The sequence below is a fragment of the Gigantopelta aegis genome, chromosome 9 (genome assembly GCF_016097555.1).
Source record: "Gigantopelta aegis isolate Gae_Host chromosome 9, Gae_host_genome, whole genome shotgun sequence".
Taxonomy (NCBI): Eukaryota; Metazoa; Mollusca; class Gastropoda; order Neomphalida; family Peltospiridae; genus Gigantopelta; species Gigantopelta aegis.
The window spans coordinates 14518741-14539352 of NC_054707.1; the positions used below are offsets into that span (position 1 = coordinate 14518741).

Here is a 20612-nt window from a genome sequence, read left to right on the forward strand (position 1 = left end):
AACCCAACTTGTTTTGTGTGATAGTTCACCTGGCACCTTGTCGTATGTATGTCCATGTTTTTACTTTGGTGCCAGACTGTACATGTGCATGCATCTGCACCATCCCACAGACAGGATATCACATACCACAGCCTTTGATATACCAATCGTGGTGCACTGGCTGGAGCAAGAAATAGCTCATTGGGCTCACTGACGGGGATCGATCCTAAACCGACCGCGCATCAAGCGAATGCTTTACCACTGGGCTACGTCTCGCCCCGGAAAGAAGAAGTCATTTCTCATACTTTTTACTTTAATTACAGCATGCATGTTGGGGTTTTTAAAATGGTTATATGGCGTCAGCCAAATTATTAAAGAATGCACAGATCATGGTAAGACATCTGCTTACAATTCCTAAAGTAATCAGAAAACAGTAATCTACTATATCACATTAACTATTCAGAACAGCCAAACAAGGGCTTTGAAGCATGACAGTCATGACAACCAGATGTCCACTCATTTCCACTTAAAACTTTCAATTAAATGAGCATTATTACCATAATTTCTTTGCAGAAAGAAGCTTGTGGTTTTGTTTTTTACTAATTAAATTTTATGTTGGAATGATATGTAAATATTATGACAACAGGATTACTTTCAGTGCTGATATCCACACATGTACATTCCCATGTCAGCATACTTGAACATTTGTTGCATACAAATGTAGAAACTTATAGATACATATATGTATACGTGCTGCATGTTAAGCAGGATTCCATCTTTCCGTGAATTTTGGGTAAAAGTGTGATTTTATGCGACAGAAACCTGTATCTATGCTGGTCACAAGTTAAGGGCCAGTATCAAATTTTACACTACTTTTTCAAAAATTTAACAAAAAATTAGGGGCGGTGATAGGTAATGAAAAGTAGGTTACAGACATTAATAAAGCATTGCAGATTGCATGTACATTCATGAGCCTTTTATTCACAGCTTGTTTGGTTGCCGGTAAAAAGCATATGGCAAATGTATAAAAAAATCCAAGATTTTTTTACTTTTTAAAGTCACGTTTTTTCTGATTAAGCAGGGCACCTGCCTGAAAACTGTATGGTACATGTAAAACTCCTTTTTTATGTTAACACTTTTCAGGTTTGATTGCGGTTAGGAGGGTATAAATGTCTTTGCAATCTGGCTTTGGAAATGATGCCACAAAAACGTAAACTGAGCATTCTGGACTGTGGTCTAGCCCTGTCATGTTTGAATCCATAAAACAAGTAGCGAGATGCCTGCAAGTGAGCCATTCCGTCATCCATTAACCGCAATGGGCTACGCCCCTCAGACACAATGTCAATGTGGCTCTTAACTTGTTATATCTAGTGTATTAAATAATGTTTAGATGATTCTTACAGAATCTACAAACAAAGATCCTAACTTCAATGCCTGATAAATATATAAACCAGTAAACAAATATTTGGTTCTCACCTGATCACATATTAAATCCCACTTCTTTTCATCATCGTAGCTCTTCAAAACTTTAGCCTTGTCAGGTGGTAAATCCATAGAAGCCTGAAAAATGGACGTAATGTCATGATTATTAAGTACTATTATACATTCAGGAAATATGCATACATCTGTGAATTATAGCAAAAAATTTAAAAGTGATTTGTGTGACAACAAAGAAAAGGAATGGTTGTTTAACGGAACTGGAGCACACAGTAAACTACATACTATTCATAACCATTTGTAATTTAACATGAGTTATTTTTGACATTTGGTCGAATGACAAAAAGAAGAAACCCGCTACTGCTGATGTATTAGTCATGAAGATCTGGTTGAGAGGTACAGCTGGGTGGCATTGAAATTTGAGGTACGGTATACTCAATAATTTGAGGTGCGTATTTTGGGGATGATTTACCTCGAAGTGTTTGAGATTAAAAAATGTGCGCAGTATCCCAGTTGAATACAAAAATTTTAAAATCTGGTATCCCAGCTGAGAATTTAGCATCCCACTTTTGGATATGGTAACCTAATATTCAAATATCAAGCAAGCCAATTTTAATTTTAGTAAATAGAAAAAGGCTGTATTGGTTAAAAACATTTTATAATGGCTACTTGCCTTTTCGGTGTATTTCAGTGAGATTATATTTTTATGGTGTAGCATTAGGTACGAGCTTGAAACTACTGTTACTTAACTACAATGGTAAATGATGACTTTTTTGTTTCAACAAAAAATAAAAATTACAAAACAACATTATACGGTATCCCGGCGGGATACTGGGTTCTTGAAGTCTGGTATCCAAAATATAAATCTGCTATCCACAGGATATTGGGATACCGTTAATCTCGAACACTGCTTCGGAATTGGAACGGTATTTGGTATTGACACAATACGAATACCTATACCGATATTGAGCGGTATACTTGGCTTTAAATGCATGTCTGAGTTAAGGCTCACAGACTAATTTCTTCTAAATAAAATTAAATTTCATACACAAGGCCCTCGTCTGGTTTATACCCAACCCATTTTGCGTTCATTAGATATATTGTTAGTGCTTTTTTCAGTACTGAAATTTCTGTATTTTGAAATTTGCTCGTTAAAATAAATCGGTATTGACATGATACCAATACTGAATGGTATGGACAGTATACCACCCAGCTCTGGTCTGGAGATAGGCGTAAAAACTCAAAAAGGTGAGGTCCAATGAGGGTGATTGATCCTACAACCCACCACACCTCAGGCAAGCACTCTACCACCAAGTTACATCTTGATCCTATGTTATGAACAATAAAAGAAACTTTGAAAGCACTCAACACATTGTAATTATGGTTATATGGTGTAGGACATTGGGTTAAGGATCACAGAGATAATTAGAGGAAACCCACTGCTGCCACTCCATGAGCTACTCTTTTCAATTACGTAATGAGCAGCAAGGGATCTTTTATAAAGCATTAACCCAAAGACAGGATACTACATGCATGTTACATTGTATGTCCTACAGCCTTTATTTCAACAGTTGTGGAACACTGGCCAAATGGAGAAATGGTTCAATAGGCAAACCTACGGACATGGATCCTAAACCGACCATGCATCAGGCAAACAACAGTGTTCGAGATTAACAGTATCCCGATATCCCAGGGATACCAGAATTTAATTTTGGATACCAGACTTCAAGAACCCAGTATCCCACCGGGATACCATATAATACTAAATTCTCAGGTGGGATACCAGATTTTGAAATGTTAGTATCCAACTGGGATACTGGCCAAAAATTTTAATCTCGAACACTGAACAAGGATGCCAAACTGAGTAACATAAATATGAATGGTAATTATAGGTTTGAACTTAAGAATTTGTTATATGCTTACCTATCACAATGTTACACGGGTAACTTTTGCAGCAAACATGAAGATAAGTAAATAAGCCCTTCCAGTGTTAAAGATTAAATTTTGGGGCAGTATCCCAGTTGGATACTAATATTTCAAAATCTGGTATCCTATTTGAGAATTTAGTATTATATGGCATCCCGGTGGTATACTGGGTTCTTGGTCTGGTATCCAAAATTAAATTCTGGTATCCCCGGGATATCGGGATACCGTTAATCTCGAACACTGCCTTCATTTGACTCTTTGCGGGCAATAATTTTTATCCAGCAGGAAAAAAAATGCCATCGATAAAGTCCTTGACGGTTTACCTACAGCACTTCATTTCACAAGTACAGCAATTGTCATTGGTGCCAAAAATAAGTTCAAGCCATGTAATTACATAATGTCTCAGACTAATGACAGCTGTCACTGTCTCCTCTATCAAAAGGACAGATTAGAATGCAAAGCAACATGTCCCAAACAAAGCAAATGAGATAATCTGATAATCACAGATTCAGTGACAGCTGACTGAACAGATCTCTAATCAGTGTTCTAGGAGCTCTACTGTTTACAAATGAATGTTATAAATGGCATGCTAGCAAGTGAAACATTTAGCAATAATTAATATTAATTTAAATAGACATAAATGTGTTAATTCTGTGTCATACTGAAAAAAAATATGATGTGTGTTAAAAGTTTTAACACTCAATTTATACATGAAGTTAACTGGCGAGGACGTTTAAAAAATAAAACTGTACGATTTATGATTGTGACAGTTTTACGACCAGGAAACACATTGAACTGTTTTAGCTACAATACGAAGGTTTCACAGACACACTTACCAAGACCTTCGTGAACCGTTTATCCAACTCGGCGGTCTCCGGCATTGGTAACCGTATTGGCATCGGCATCGATGGTTTTCGGTGTTCAAGCCCACGGTGGTCATGGCTGTTGGATTCCGAATTTCCCATATTTTGCATGGGTGCGGGTTTATATTATCAAGCTGCTAGTATACTGTTAAGTGTCAAAAACCATACTTAATCACTGCTATCGAGGCAGGAAATAAATAAAGCGCTTTCTTGTCATGTTTTCACAATGTTTTGTGTTGCAGTTAGCCCATTTCCAGGGCGGAAGAAAGAACTGCTTTGTGAGTCATCGTAAAATCTCGCGAGATTAGTTTTATGAAAGGGAGATAACTTCACAAAATCTTAAACGCAGAGCGTTGTAAATTCATTGACCACTACATTTTCAATCAATTATTTTAGTTATTTTCTTTCACAATCTGATTAAAATTAGCCCTACTACTGGTCTAGTTATTAACCAGTGGAGCTAATTTTAAGCAGATTGTTTATTTTATTAATGTGTATATTATAAGTAATAAATTAATAAATTATAAATAATAAGTTACTTGTTTTCTAGTTTAAGAAGAAATTTATTGTCTGTCAAAAATTGAGTAGGCCTATTAGGCTTGCTTTCTGGATGTTGGAGAGTTGATTAAATTCAATATTCAATTCAGTGCAGTTCAGTTCAGTTCAGTTCAGTTCAGTTCAGTTCAGTACAGTTCTATTCATTTCAATTCGATTAAGTTCAGTTCAGTTCAATTCAGTTGTCTTTCATATCAATTCAATAATTAATTTAGCGCGTGAAAAGGTGCTTGAATTTTATGTTTGTGTTTGAAGTTTACAGGAATTTGTTTTCAGCTAGGAAAAAATATAAAATTTTAACACACTTTTGTACAATTTCAGGTACATGTGCAGGGATTTTAGCATGGGGTCTAAACTGTGCGACAGAAGTTTACAGGGGGTTCGAATCATGCTTCACCCGGAAAATATACTGAGAAAAAAAGAAAAAAAAGGAACCACCCCTCCCCCTGCACACGCGCCAGAATTTAAGACGTACTTTTAATAATTTTTTTCTAAAAATGCAGAAACTGTTTATAACCACACAAATCCTACAGATTGTGAAAATATGTGAACACGGCAAATGGCGAGAACATTGTTTCAGAAAACACGTGGGCTCGTATTTAGGTAGGCCTACGTACGTGAGTCGCTAAATGCTTATTTGCAAACGACCACAAAGTGTGCATACAAGTGCATCCGCCTAATGTTAATACAAGCCGCAATGTCACAGTTGATAAACATATAGGGGCCTACTGTATATATGCATTATCCTTTAAAACGTCTGAACTCGTTCCAGAAAGTGCACTACGACTTGTATATCAACGGCTGTGGTATGTGCTATCGTGTCTGTGGGATGGTGCATAAAAAAGATTCCTTCCTACTAATGGAACAATTTTAGCGAATTTTATCTCTAAGACTATATGTCAGAATAACCAAATGTTTCACATAATTAATGTGCTCTAGTTGTGTCGTTAAAGAAAACAGACTCTTTTTTTTAAAACCGTCTGAAATACCGGACTTTATTTTATGAAAATCCTGAAGAATGAAAAACTGCATCTTTAAAATGTAGGTTAAGGGTGAATCCCACAATCGGTTACAAAGGATACCCTTAAGCTCATGGTTGCATTGTTATTTTTGTATTATAAATGTATGATTTGTTACTGAATGTTATTTATTTATTTATTTATTTATTTTAAAGACGAGAGATTGTTTATTGAATGGTATTGAACACGGTATTTCATGTTCACATAATCATATATGTATGTATTTTCTTATCCAGACTGGTATATCTTATCCACCACGACTTGTGTATTAAAGGCCGTCGTATGTACATGCTATCCTGTCTGTGGGATGGTGCATATAAAAGATCCGTTTGCTGCTAATGGAAAAAAGTAGCGGGTTTCCTCTCTAAGACTATATGTAAAATTACCAAACGTTTGACATCCAATAGCCAATGATTAATAAACCAATGTGTTTTAGTGATGTCGATAAACAAAACAAAAACGTTTAAATTTTGATTAAATGTCATATACTTCCAAAACAAATGTACTAATAAATGTTATACCATTTTCTCACAGATTATGGAATGGGCTGCAAAGAAAGTTTCGTCTAATTATATCATATGCACATTATGTTACATTCAGATTCGAATCTGGTCAGTTTTGGTTATATCTTTAAAAAGGTTAGACCTACGGTACGCCTATGTTCAAATGAACGAATATTTAGCAACAGTTCTTGGAAACGATTTGAATTTTTGAAATTCAATTATTCAATATCGTTAAATATATACCGCGTGCGTTCATGCGTGCGTGCGTGTTGTTTTATATAATACTACACATAGACACACACTAACTCCCACACATACACATGCGCACACGCGCACGCATGCGCGCACACACATATACACACACACAGTGACACACGTGTATGTAAGATTATGGGTATTGTTTAAGATGGGAAGTGATAGCTTTAGACTGCGAAAAGGAAAACATTTACATGATTTTGATAATTTATCATGGTAACTTTCTAAAGGTAATTCAGTCGTCAAAAGTCTTTTAGAATCCCATATAATTCAAGCCGTAACCGTTCCTCACAGAAGAAACCATTTGAATTTCTTTGTGGACGAGGGTGAGCCGGAGTGATTTCTGAGCATATGTTCGTTTTATTATTTTTTGTTTGGGGGGGGGGGGGGGGGGGGGGGGGTAATCAAAATTTCATCTTACGTAACGAGTTGACATAAATAATATATTGATGAAAAGAGGTTAAGCCATCAGATTACAGGCTGGTAGGTACAGAGCGAGTTCTTTGGGGCTCAATGGGTAGGTGTAAGGCCACTACATCCTCTTCTCTCTCACTAACCACTAACCAACGAACAACGAACCCACTGTCCTGGACAGACAACTCAGATAGCTGAGGTGTGTGCACATGATAGCGTGCTTGAACCTTAATTGGATATAAGCACGAAAATAAGTTGGAATGAATGAATAAATGAATGAATGATGAAAAAAAGAAAGGGATCACACCAACACTAACGGCAATGAATTACTGGGGGGAAATTCATTCGTAGTGTCAGAAAGTCAACTGTGTTCCCGATATTCAACCCCACGACACGCCTTTGTATTTTATACAGACATTATGACGCCAGTAGTGAATGCAATTCAGTTCTTTATTTCATTATATATGAGTAATACAAAGAACATGACACATTTAAAACGTAAGTAAGAATACAATGTGATCTATAATACGAAGTGTTTCCTCAATTTTTGTCAGTATAGGTAGTACTAAACCAAATAACTTCCGAACAAATTAAATTAAATTTCTTAAGAGACATACTGAGACTTAAAAAGAGTACCCTATAATTTATGGCGAATTGGGAGTTTTCCCCCTAGGTATTACGATTAAAATCAGGGTGCTAAATATTTGGGCCTGGCTCATAACTGGAAAGGCCTCTAAAATATCAGCAATATTATACAGAATCATGATATGTGAAATTATTAATCATGTCCATAGATTCATTGTGTACTATGTTATATCAAACGAATATTTACTATTGTTTTGCCATTTTTATGTTATTCATACATAAAATAAATAATTTTTGAACTTTTATAACTTTATTCTACCATTCATGACCACACTGTTTAAAAAAACAAAAAACTGAAAACTTATGATTTAAATCCATTGATGTAATAGTATTAGCAATCTGTCGTACCGAAAACATCACTTTTAATTTCAATTTCTGAGACGTAAAATCTCTCTGGTTTTAGTGATAACCGTTTCCTTCCTGACCGACATAGTTCCTAAGACCATAGCATCCCGCGCTATCTACAAGATCAGAACAAACATCACATAGCCTGGTCAGTTCGCTAACTCTCAAAGTACCCACATCCCCCACACACACCAAAGGAATGGGGGTTGTAAACATTTCCACAGTTAACTTAGGCTATTTAAAGGTCACTTCGGGGCGTAGTTTAATGGTATTTGCCACCGAAGAAGTTTTCCTTTGTCTGACGGAATTATGATTTTGTTACCTATATTTCTTTACTTACTCGTGAGTACAGTTTTAATACCATTTACGTTCTTTGTTGTCGTTTCCGCCGCTTATTATTATTTTTAAAAGAGTAATTGACATATTGTTCTTGTTGTAAATGAGGGTTTGTTTTTGAAACTAAGTTGTGTTTTTTGGTATAATCTATGAATGTTCATTGGGGTGGGCGGGGCAAGTGGATTGATACCGACAGTGACAGCGAGCGCAAGCGCAACATTGATAACCAGTTGACCTATTAGACTTGAAACTGTACAGAAACCAGACAGTTGGTGAGTGCGAGTGCGAATAATTTTTACATGCTCATATACCACTAGAGTTTCGAGCATTAAGCATTAAGCGGACAATTTTGAAATTTACATCCAAAAATTAAATTTGGTGAGCAGAAACTTATAAAATAATGGCAAATGCTCTTGGGGACATTCTTGGATATTTAAAATTTAGCTTGTTTATCAGAACTTTTAAAGTTTTAAAGTTTGTTTTGTTTAACGACACCACTAGAGGACATTGATGTCTTAATCATCGGCTATTGTACGTCAAACATTTGGTAATTTTGACATTAGAAAAGATACCGCTATATTTTTCGATTAGTAGCAAGGGATATTTTATATGCACTATCCCACAGACAGGATAGCACATACCACGACCATTGATATACCAGTCATGATGCACTGGGAAACCCAATGGGCCCACTGATGGGGATCGATCCTAGACTGACCGCGCATCAGACGAGTGCTTTATAAACTGGGCTACAGGCGCGGATTCAGGCGTGGCTCCAAGGAGTCTGGGCTCCCCTATTTTTGGCCAAATAATATATATTACAAAATACATTAAAAAATGCAAACTTATCCCGTCCACCTGTCAAGGACCTTTAATTCTATTTTTAAAAACATTAAAGGGTTTTGGGCCCCCTCAATTAACAAATCCTGGATCCGTGGCTAGGCTATTTCTACAAAGGTGTCTTGGTAGAACTGTGAACATATCTTAGTAGAACTGTGAATATGTCTTAGTAGAGCTGTGACTATGTCTTAATAGAGCTGTGAATATGTCTTGGTATACTTGTGAACATTTGTAGAACTGTGAATATGTCTTGGTAGAACTGAATATGTCTTAGTAGAACTGTGAATATGTCTTGGTAGAGCTGTGAATATGTCTTGGTAGAGCTGTGAATATGTCTTAGTAGAGCTGTGAATATATCTTGGCATACTTGTGAACATTTGTAGAACTGTGAATATGTCTTGACATAATTGTGGCCATGTCTTGACAGAATTGTAACATATCTTAGCAGAATTGTGGACATGTCTTGGCAGAATTATGGACATGTATTGGTAGAATGTGAGTAGGATCACTGATTTTATATTTGGTACCTTGGCAGTACAAATATACACGATGTGTGTCAAAATATTTTGGCCAAAAAAGTTCATTTGTTCACTCTTAGTTGTGCCTGATGTTCAATATCAAGAGTTTAAAATATTTGCTCGAATGTTATGTCCCTAATGTTAGGAGTGGAGAAGTAGACTCACCCCACCCCCAATATATACCTGCCTGATATGGCTACAGGGGTTCTAGAATATTTTTAAAATTCACTTGCCATAGGGCCAGTGGATTTGAAAATTCACTGGCCATGGTGAAAAATTCACTTGCCCATTTTTCATACTGAGATCTTGTTTAGTCAGTTTGTCAATTTACACAACACATAGGCTCATTGGGCATGCTTTATGGTTTGTTTAGAAAAATATGCAAATAATTTTCATCAGTTTAGAAAAAAGTTACCGTACCTATTAAAATTTTAACTAATTATTTCCACTAAAACCACCTAAGTTATAAAAAATAATCCATGTTACCGAGATATTACAACAATTAACAGCATTATTTATTTACTTATAAATGGGAACTCACCCCCCCCACCCACCCACCCCCTCAAAAAACAAAAGAGAAAAGAAAGAATTAAGAACCTTTATTAGCATAAAGTGTACATGCATTGCAGTTTAAGGCTTAACACCCCCCCCCCCCCCCCCCCCAACACACTTACACAATATTAGTAATTTTTCAATTTGGGTACTTTATTAAATTTATCTATTTCATGATACTGTGTTCCTAACCTTTTAAAAAAAACTTTTTTTGCAATTTATGTTATATTTATAAATTAAATTAAAGGGACATTCCCGAGTTTGCTGCATTGTAAGATGTTTCCGACCAATAAAATACTTCTACGATTAAATTTACATATAAAATACATTTTCTGGTTTGGAATATCGGTGTCTGTAAATTCAATGTGTTTCTGATCGTCTTAATATTTGTAAGAAGCCCAAACTGGATTTTGTCTTCAAATAATTTCGTACGTACGAAAAAATTATATTTTTGGAAATGAAATGAAATTTAACCTAGTACAAATATTAGAACAACCAGAAACACGTTTAATATACAACCACTAATATTTTATATAGAAAAATATCTTTGATATGTAAATGCAATCGTTAAAAAGTATCTGTTAGTCGATAACATCTTAAAAAGTGCAGCAAACTCAGGAATGTCCCTTTAATAATTTACACATTTAAAGTATTTGTAAATAGTGACATGCAACCTTTAAACTAATAAAAGACTGGTTACTGTTTTGCATATTATTAGTATTAGAGTAACAAATCTTTGGATTCCAGTGTCAAAAACAAAAATGGTGGCAAAACAATGAACTTTTGTTTTTCCAATGTTTACACTTTATAACTTTAATAAAGTTACATCAGTAGGTATATTGATGTCATGGATGGGTCAGAGATTACTGGTGGCAAACTATTTGTTAGTGAAATATTGCATGTGATAGCAAATCAAAAGAAGTGACTTGTAGATGTTTCTTTTGTTTTTGTATGATCGTAGGATGTAGCTTTGTAGATTTTTTGTTTTTTGTTTTTTGTTTGTTTTTGTTATCACTTGCCATCGGGATTGCACAAAGTAACTTTCACTGGCCCGAATCCAAAAAACACTGGCCTCGGGCATCGGGCCACCGTATTCTAGAAGGCCTGGGCTATGACCGACAGTTTAATTAGGATCTATGAATAGATGTCTAGAATTTATAAACAAAATACCATCTAGCAACAAAAACGTGTGATAAATTGTAAACATTTGTATAAAGCGTCCGTGATCAAATTAACAGCCATTAAAGATCTGGCAAGTGTCCCGCGAATTTCAATACTGAAAATTATCTGGGGAAAGGTAGCTTTGAGGATAACGATAGATAGGGAAATATAAAGTTAACATTGGTTAATTAACCATGGGACATTAGCAGAAATATATCCTTTAAAGTAGTACTAAACCAAATAACTTCCGGCCGGGTCAAAGTGCGAGGTAGAGAAGTGAACACCGCAAGTCCTGTGATTGGTTATAAATGTGAGTGTGTTGGTTGTAAAAAATAAGTAGCCTTGTGCTTGAAACATGTATGGGGTACCTGTAAAAAAAAGTACTCGAATTTTGTGCGGAACTTGGGTAGTCATAGACGCTACCCGTTATCTCAGAAACGAGCAGCTTGACCCCCAATTTCTTCTGATTCACTTTAAGTGTGAGAGGTGGTAGTATTTATATCCGTGGCGTTTATGTCGATTGTTACGCTGCAGGTAGAAGTTTTAACCACATATGTTACTATTGTCGTCTATGGGATTTGATTTGGTAGTATACACCCTTAAATGCGCTTTCCTAGAGACAGGACCGACGTGTGAATACGTCTTCATCTCTTTAGTGAAATATTTATTTTTTCATCATTTTACGTGGGCGGGACGTAGCCCAGTGGTAAAGCGTTTGCTTCATCCTCGGTCGGTCTAGGATCGATCCCCGTCGGTGGACCCAATTGGCTATTTCTCGTTCCAGCCAACTGGTGTAACAAAGGCCGTGATGTGTACTATCCTGTCTGTGGGATGATCCCTTGCTGCTAATCGAAAACAGTAGCCCATGAAGTGGCGACAGCGGGTTTCCTCTCTCAATATCTGCGTGGTCCTTAACCATATGTCTGACGCCATACAACCGTAAATAAAATGTGTTGAGTGCGTCGTTAAATAAAATATTACCATCCTTCCTTCATCCTTTTACGTGAAGTGACGGACTTGACAGCTATGGTGGCAGTGCTCGTGACGGGGCAGGATATGCTCATCCTTCATGTCATCACAGAGCTCTGTATTATTCCAAAGAGCTCTGTCCTGTGCCAGTTTTGATTTAGTATACAAGTCTGTGAATGGCAGTCCTCTTTGTGGCGGTGCATGAAGGATGAAATCTCCAGTAAAGTACCTCTTCAATAAGGGATGTCCTCTGATAGACGATGCATTAGATATATTCATGGAATGAACAACTATTTTGGCCTTGCACTGTGCAGAGATACCGCTTTGGTTACATATTACGGTTTTTGTCGTTCACATTATACCATATACCATGGTCTTTGATGAATATATCTCGCTCTAGCCAGTGCACCACGACTGGTACATCAAAGGCCGTGGTATGTGCTATCATGTCTATGGGATGGTGCATAAAAAAATCCCTTGCTACTAATAGAAAAATGTAGCGGGTTTCCTCTCTAAAACTATGTCAAAATTACCAAATTTTTGACATCCAATAGCCGATGATTAATAAATCAATGTGCTCTAGTGGTGTCGTTAAACAAAACAAACTTTGATGTATATACTAATCGCGGGACACTGGTCGGGAAGAGAAAATAAATGGATCCACCGAAGGGGGTTCGATCCTAAACAGCAAACACCCCAGGCGATCGCTTTAAATTTCGACGCAAATGTCAACTCGCACTGGCTGAAGATTAGCATGTTCACGAGGCTGGACCTCAACTTGAATACGACAGTGTTTACTAGGATGTAATGGCGTAGGAAATCTGCTGTTGCCACACTGAGTTTGTTTTGTTTACCGACACCACTATAGAACATTGATTAATTAATCATTGGCCATTGGATGTCAAATATTTGGTAATTCTGACATAGTCATCAGAGGAAACACGCTATTTCCATTAGCAGCAAGCGATCTTTTATATGTACTTTCCCACAAATAGGAAGACACATACCATGGTCTTTGACCAGTTGTTGTGCACTGGTTGGAACGGGAAAACCCAATCAGTTGAATGGATTCACCGATGTGGTTCGATTCTGTGACATAAGCTGGGCTAAATCCCGTCATTGCCACATTAAGAGTTACTCTCGCCGAATAGTAGCAAAACTATTTTATATGCATTTTTCTAAAAGACAAAACATCACATACCACAATATTACCAGTCGTGAAGCAGTGGTCGGTGTAATATATATTCACTTTGTCACTTATGCATTTCATTCATTTCAACTTATTTTCGTGCTTATATCCAATTAAGGTTCAGACACGCTGTCCTGGACACACACCTCAGCTATCTGGTCTGTCTGTCCAGAGCAGAGGGTTAGTTGTTAGTGGTTGGTGGTTAGTGAGAGAGAAGAGGGTGTAGTGGTCATATACCTGCCTATTGAGTCGTTAAAACTCGCTCTGGGTAGGAGCCGGTACCGGGCTGCGAACCATGGCATAACCACGACACCACTGAGGCCGGTTCGAGTTAAGCGATGGACGCCAGTCTCGGACACAGTCACTGGCGGTTAGCGATTATACCCAGGACAGACGTGCTTGAACACTTCTCCATCGTTGTAGCCAGAAGTGAGACGAAGCCATTGCCCACCAGTCAAACACCTAGCTATTATTGATGCCATAACCATACTAATATGGCAGGACCGGTGATTGTAAACACTAGTCGTATACTTAGTCTATGACGTCATGGTCAATCAAAGTGTTTGATTCACTGTTAATTTCTCCTGGTTTTTTTGAAGACCGTGGGAGTTTCGGCCATCAAGGGGCCTTGCTTCTCATTCGGAGGGACTGCACACATAGAGTTCGAACCAGAGAACTTCAACATTTCTTACAGGTATGTACCAATAAGTAATATAAAAATAACACCGAACTTAAAATATAATAAAATTAACACATTTACCTGTATTCATTGTCCTACAGACACACGCACACACACGCACACACTTTGTGTGCGTGCGTGCGTGTGTGTGTGTGTGTGTGTGTGTGTGTGTGTGTGTGTGTGAAAAAGCCAACCAATGAAATACTGGCATATTAGTATTAATTATACTGATCATTCAGTAAAAATGTGAATATCAACCATGATCTACATTGAAGATAATGCCGGGAAACATTTTTAAAGGAGTTAGTTTTAGCTCTCGCTGCCAAACTAGTCTTTGCTCAGTGCCAAACATGACTATTCAGCACAACCATGCTTGATTACGTTATTTTCAACATTAATTTGATTGGCTTACACCTAACAGCATGTTCCCATGATCCGAGTTCCATTGGATGCTTTCAATATGTGATAGAATAATATATATATAGTAATTATATATATAATAAAAGTAATGCTTCTTGAGTGTAAACCTATTGTGTTCTCGAAGAGTGTGCATGTGTGTGAATGAATGACACATATTTGACGTGTGCGTAATAATACCAATTTGCTGTTACTACGCAGTGCACACTACAAACTGGAGTTCCGGACTGTGCAGGAAAACGGTATTTTGCTGTACGCACGTGGAACGCACGACTATGAGGTCCTGTATTTGTTTGGCGGGAAGCTGCACTATCTGATCGTCAACCCGACACCATGGGGCGCTGGGGGAACGTCCGGGGACTACTTCCAGAGCGACGAGAAAGTGAACAACAATACATATTTTACAGTAAGAACAGTATTATCTAACATCGACGACGACGACAACAACAACAATGGAGAGAGAGAGAGAGAGAGAGAGAGAGAGAGAGAGAGAGAGAGAGAGAGAGAGAGAGAGAGAGAGAGAGAGAGAGAGAGAGAGAGAGAACACACATACCACGGCCTTTGATATACCAGTCGTGGTGCACTGGCAATAGGCATATTAATACATTATATAAAGTAATCTGTATGTCCAAACGTATAGGCCTACATACTATATTTCTTGTATCCAAAACAATTAAAATATTCTTAGTGAATGAAATAAAGTAACACAAATAAATTTGATAAGACTGCAGCCTGTGAATACTTATTATCTGTCTATAAAGACGGCATAGCGCGGTTCACGCCAAAGGCGCGATGTTGTTTACTACTTAAATTGTGTGGGTTAAACGCCCCTGTGGTGTTCGGATCTTGTGATTTGTTTTAATCAGTAAACACAGCCAGGATTGCAGGGTAAGTCGCAACCTCATGGCGTGCGTCGTGGTGGTGCGGATTATGAACAGTTGTATACCATGCTGGACTCTGACAGCTGAGTTTAAAACTCGACGTTTTGCCTCGGTAGCGTCGTGGTTAAGCCATCGGACTACAGGCTGGTAGGTACAGGGTTCGCATCCCGGTACCGGCTCCCACCCAGAGTGAGTTTTAACGACTCGGTGGGTAGGTGTAAGACCACTACACCCTCTTTTCTCTGACTAACTAATCACAACTAACAACTGACTCACTATTCTGGACAGACAGCCCAGATAGCTGAGGTGTGTGCTCAGGACAGCGTACTTGACCCTTAATTAGATATAACCACGAAGATAAGTTAAAATGAATTGAATGATGATTCAGACAAGTGGTTCTTGAAGGTGTAATTTCGAGAAAACAGTAGTTTAGGATATATTCAATGTCAGGGCTCGAAACTCGCCAAACATGGTGGCCCAAAAAATAATAATGGATGTTGGCAAATTAAGGTAAGCGAACCATGAACCACGAGCAAGATTTTAATGTGAAATAAATATATGCAATACAAATATTAATAGTGGCTCATAGGTTATAGCTCTAAAGAAGATCGACCAAATAATATTATTTAGACGACTAACGAAATTATTTTTTAATGTTTGCCCAAACGAGACATTGGTCGAATTTGGCGACCTGGCCACAGGCCGTTTCAAGCCCTGACATTGATTCATTATGCGTGTTCCCCTACGACCCATCAACTAATTAATATATACTAGGCATACTCATCAAATAATTAATATATACTAGGCATACTCATCAAATAATTAATATATACTAGGCATACTCATCAAATAATTAATATATACTAGGCATACTCATCAAATAATTAATATATACTAGGCCTACTCATCAAATAATTAATATTTACTAGGCCTGCTCATCAAATATATACTGCTCACAACAAGTGAAGAGTCAAAGAATTTAACTCCTAAGCAATTTGTAGCACAGCCTATGTCATGTTTGGGTGAAGTTACTGGATGGTGAAAGTTTCATACAACATCAAATTATTAAAATTATATTTTCAATTCATATAGTTCATTTTCAAATTCTTATAAGCGTGCCTAATTTTGCTCTGCACCGTCCTTGGCACATAATTACTGTTGGTTTCGTTCGCAGGTAGAGATATTTCGGAACCGCCATAACGAAAACAGTCCTCAGTTGACTGGTAACGCTCGTCTGATTCAGACTGGCATGACCATCAAGGCAACACAAGAGGAGAAACACGTACACAACATTGAATTGAGGGGACTGCAGATCATTACACCAGTCTATATTGGTGGGGACGGTGCTAAGACGGTAAGTGTAACTAACCAGGGCCGTAGCTAGTAGGGGGTAAGGGGGGAAGTTGCCCCCCCCCCCCGAAAAAATTTGGAAAGCATTATAGAAACTTAAAGAAAAGGAGTTTTAGACTATTAACAACTTAGTTGCCCCCCAAACAAAAAATCCTAGCTACGGCCCTGCTAACTACACGTACACAACACTGAACTGTGGGGACTGCATATTATTATACCAGTCTATATAGGTGGGGACGGTACTAAGACGGTAAGTGTAACTAACTACACGTATACAACACTGAACTGAGGGGACTGCAGATCATTACACCAGTCTATATCAGTGGGGACGGTACTAAGACGGCAAGTGTAACTGACTACACGTATACAACACTAAACTGAGGGGACTGCAGATCATTACACCAGTCTATATCGGTTGGGACGGTACTAAGACGGTAAGTGTAATTAGCCTACACGTGTACAATACTGAATTAGAGGACTTAAAAATGAATAAAAATTACATTTTAAATTTATAACATACTGCCACTGGCATATACATCTAAAAAATATTCACACGGTTTTGAGGATTAAACAGAAATATTATTAAGTGAAATATGCCTTGGGGAAGCACTCACGCGCGCACACACGCACACACGCACACATACACACACACACATACACACACACACACGCACACACAGTGAATATATTTGTATTCACTGTATTTCAGGATACCGTTATTTAGGAGTTTGAGGTGGAGAGTGTTAATACGAATATATCTGTATTCACTGTATTTCAGGATACCGTTATTCAGGAGTTTGAGGGGGAGAGTGTTAATACGAATATTGTATTCACTGTATTTCAGGATACTGCTATTTAGGAGTTTGAGGTGGAGAGTGTTAATACGAATATATCTGTATTCACTGTATTTCAGGATACCGTTATTCAGGAGTTTGAGGGGGAGAGTGTTAATACGAATATATTTGTATTCTCTGTATTTTAGGACACTGTATTCACTATATTTCAGGATACCGTTATTTAGGAGTTTGAGGGGGAGAGTGTTAATACGAATATATCTGTATTCACTGTATTTTCAGGATACCGTTATTCGCGAGTTTGAGGAGAGTGTTAATACGAATTTATTTGTATTCACAGAATGCCGTTATTCAGGAGTTTGAGGGAGAGAGTGTTAATACCAATATATCTGTATTCAATGTATTTCAGGATACCGTTATTCAGGAGTTTGAGTTGGGGGGGGGGGGGGGAGTGTTGATACGAATATATCTATAATCACTGTATTTCAGGATACCGTTATATAAATTCAGTTTGAGGTGGGAAGAGTGTTAATATGAATATATTTGTATTTGCAGGATAACGTTATTCAGGAGTTTGAGGAGTGTTAATACGAATATATCTGCATTCTCTGTATTTGCAGGATACCGTTATTCAGGAGTTTGAAGGAGAAATCCGCGATATTCGAGAGAAGCGGAACGATCTGGTATTCGAGTATCCGTCTCTTAACGGCGGAGTGCCACGGTGTGTCGCAACAAACCACAGGCGGCCACAGTGAACTCAGCAATATTTCTTCCTCTTCCAACTCTTCATTGTTTTAGTCACAGTTCCTGCCTCGGGTGAAAGTGATAACAGTAGCTCAAGCCTTTTTCTTACTTTGGATGTATTGAGAATATTGTTATGATGTTCCAAAAGTGATCAGTTTCTTATGAAGTTGGAAATACCAAGTGCTAACTTTCAGAACTGTTTATATCCACTCTTTGCGAAAATGAGTGGTCCACTATTTAGATTTTTGTCTTCTTCTTTTTAAAATTAGTTAATTATGGGGGGTGGGGGGAGGTGGGGGGGGGGAGACATACATGTATAACAGAGATGCAAAGCGATATAATTTGAATACATACATGTAAGTAAAATTGCTTTCTTACAGGTTTTTTCAGAATTTTTGAGACGTTAAAAATAGTTTTTCAAAACCAGAACTTAACCAGATATATCCAGTTCTGTGAGCCTTCGGTAATTTTGCAAATAACCATGCGGTATATATGTATACATGAAAATAGGTTTATAGCGACTTCACTAATTTGTAATCAAAGTTACTCATATATACATGTACATACATGTACTAGAAATGACAAAATACAATTTTAGACGTTTTATTCAAATGCCCAAAATTCGAAGTCAATAACACATTAGACTGACCAGTACATGTGAAATAGAATGACAATGTGCGGAATGGCGTTTGAAAAATGAGAAAAGGATGCTACTTGTTTCTATATACAATTCTTCTAATGTTGCTGAGCACAGAGAACTGCTACACAGACATGTGTTGGTTAGATGCAGTTTGAAATAGTCATCCATGAATTATGTAGAATTATTCTTCATATCAATCAATTTATGTCATTACATTGTGCCAAAATAAAGATCAGAAAATTCTTTTGTCCTTTATTGCATGGATTCGATTTGAAAAATCCACACACATGATAGACCTATATACGATTTTAAGGCCCGAAATCCATGTAGGAAATCTGAAAATGAGGAAGGCCGTGCAATGTAGGTTGCGTCATTTTGATCTTTTTCCGGTTTCCAGTGGGAAAAGAAAATATCAGTGGTTCAAATGATACTTTCTGACGATTTTAATTGATTGTTATATTACAGACTACTGATCGAGAGCTTCTATCCATTGCTTATAAAGTTAGGTCCCTGGTCTGGGAGTGGCAGTCCTCTTTGTGGCGCTACAGGAAGGATATATTGTCCAGTAAATGATTCCTCGGGAGTGGGTGTCCTATAGACAAAGACAAAGTTGAGAATCGTGGCATCGACCACTATTTTGCCATGCCCATTCGACTATGCGATGTTCATAGACACGGTCTTGATCGCGGTTAACGGTTTTCGTTCAGAGTTCCAGAGCCCCGTTCCACAAAGCCATCTTAGCCCTAAGATCACTTAAATGCATAGCTACCTTATGCACTAAGGTGATCTTAGTGTTAAGATCGCTTCGTGGAACGGGGCCCAGAGCCCCATTCCGCTAAGATCACCGTAAGTGCATCACATGTGATCTTAGCGCCAAGATCGCTTCGTGAAACGGGGCCCTGCGTTATAGCATGCATGCTTGGTTACATCGATCTTAATATATAATGTGGCATCAACAGATGACCTGACTAACAGGGTACCGGCCTCGGTGGCGTCGTGGCAGGCCATCGGTCTACAGGCTGGTAGGTACTAGGTTCGGATCCCAGTCGAGGCATGGGATTTTTAATCCAGATACCGACTCCAAACCCTGAGTCAGTGCTCCGCAAGGCTCAATGGGTAGGCGCAAACCACTTGCACCGACCAGTGATCCTTAACTGGTTCAACAAAGGCCATGGTTTGTGTTATTCGGCCTGTGGGAAGCGCAAATAAAAGATCCCTTGCTGCTAATCGGAAGAGTAGCCCATGTAGTGGCGACAGCGGGTTTCCTCTTAGAATCTGTGTGGTCCTTAACCATATGTCTGACGCCATATAACCGTAAATAAAATGTGTTGAGTGCGTCATTAAATAAAACATTTCTTTCTTTCTTTGACTAACCATGGGCGGATCCAAGGGGGGGGGGGGACCAGGGGGACGCGTCCCCCCAAAAAAAATTGTTCAAGTGCCCTCAAAATGTCCAAGTGCCCTTTTTGTTTGTAGAATTTTTTTTTTATTAAGTAAACAATAATTATATTGTAGATAAATGAAATCAAGATTTTCGTGTACATGCGTAAGCTTGCAGATATGTGTCTGTGTTATTGAGTCTCAATGGGGCCCCATTGAGG

General features: G+C 37.9%; 2 protein-coding genes across 6 annotated transcripts in view; one reads left to right on the top strand and one right to left on the bottom strand.

The window, feature by feature from the left end:
- The window catches only part of LOC121381139 (formin-like protein), an 84331-nt gene extending 79863 nt beyond the window's left edge, over positions 1-4468 (bottom strand). For all 5 annotated transcript variants that reach the window (XM_041510288.1, XM_041510286.1, XM_041510285.1 and 2 more), the window contains exons 1-2: positions 4179-4468; positions 1456-1539 (exon numbers count right to left, since the gene is read on the bottom strand). In XM_041510288.1, the coding sequence (XP_041366222.1) occupies positions 1456-1539; positions 4179-4316 (222 nt within the window). In that variant the 5' untranslated portion in view covers positions 4317-4468. The remainder of the gene's footprint in view (positions 1-1455; positions 1540-4178) is intronic.
- Positions 4469-8155: 3687 nt separating this feature from the next.
- LOC121380947 lies at positions 8156-19253 on the top strand. The gene is made up of 5 exons (XM_041509990.1): positions 8156-8283; positions 14106-14200; positions 14804-15008; positions 16658-16837; positions 18248-19253. The coding sequence occupies exons 1-5, from the start codon at positions 8251-8253 to the stop codon at positions 18380-18382; spliced, it is 648 nt and encodes a 215-aa protein (XP_041365924.1). The 5' UTR covers positions 8156-8250; the 3' UTR covers positions 18383-19253.
- Positions 19254-20612: the final 1359 nt, after the last annotated feature.

Excerpts from the sequence above, each read along its gene's own strand:
- LOC121380947 (XM_041509990.1), top strand. The coding sequence starts at position 8,251 with ATGATTTTGTTACCTATATTTCTTTACTTACTC. Across the intron at positions 14,201-14,803 it reads AACTTCAACATTTCTTACAG|TGCACACTACAAACTGGAGT; the intron begins GTATGTACCAAT and ends GTTACTACGCAG. Across the intron at positions 16,838-18,247 it reads GTGGGGACGGTGCTAAGACG|GATACCGTTATTCAGGAGTT; the intron begins GTAAGTGTAACT and ends CTGTATTTGCAG.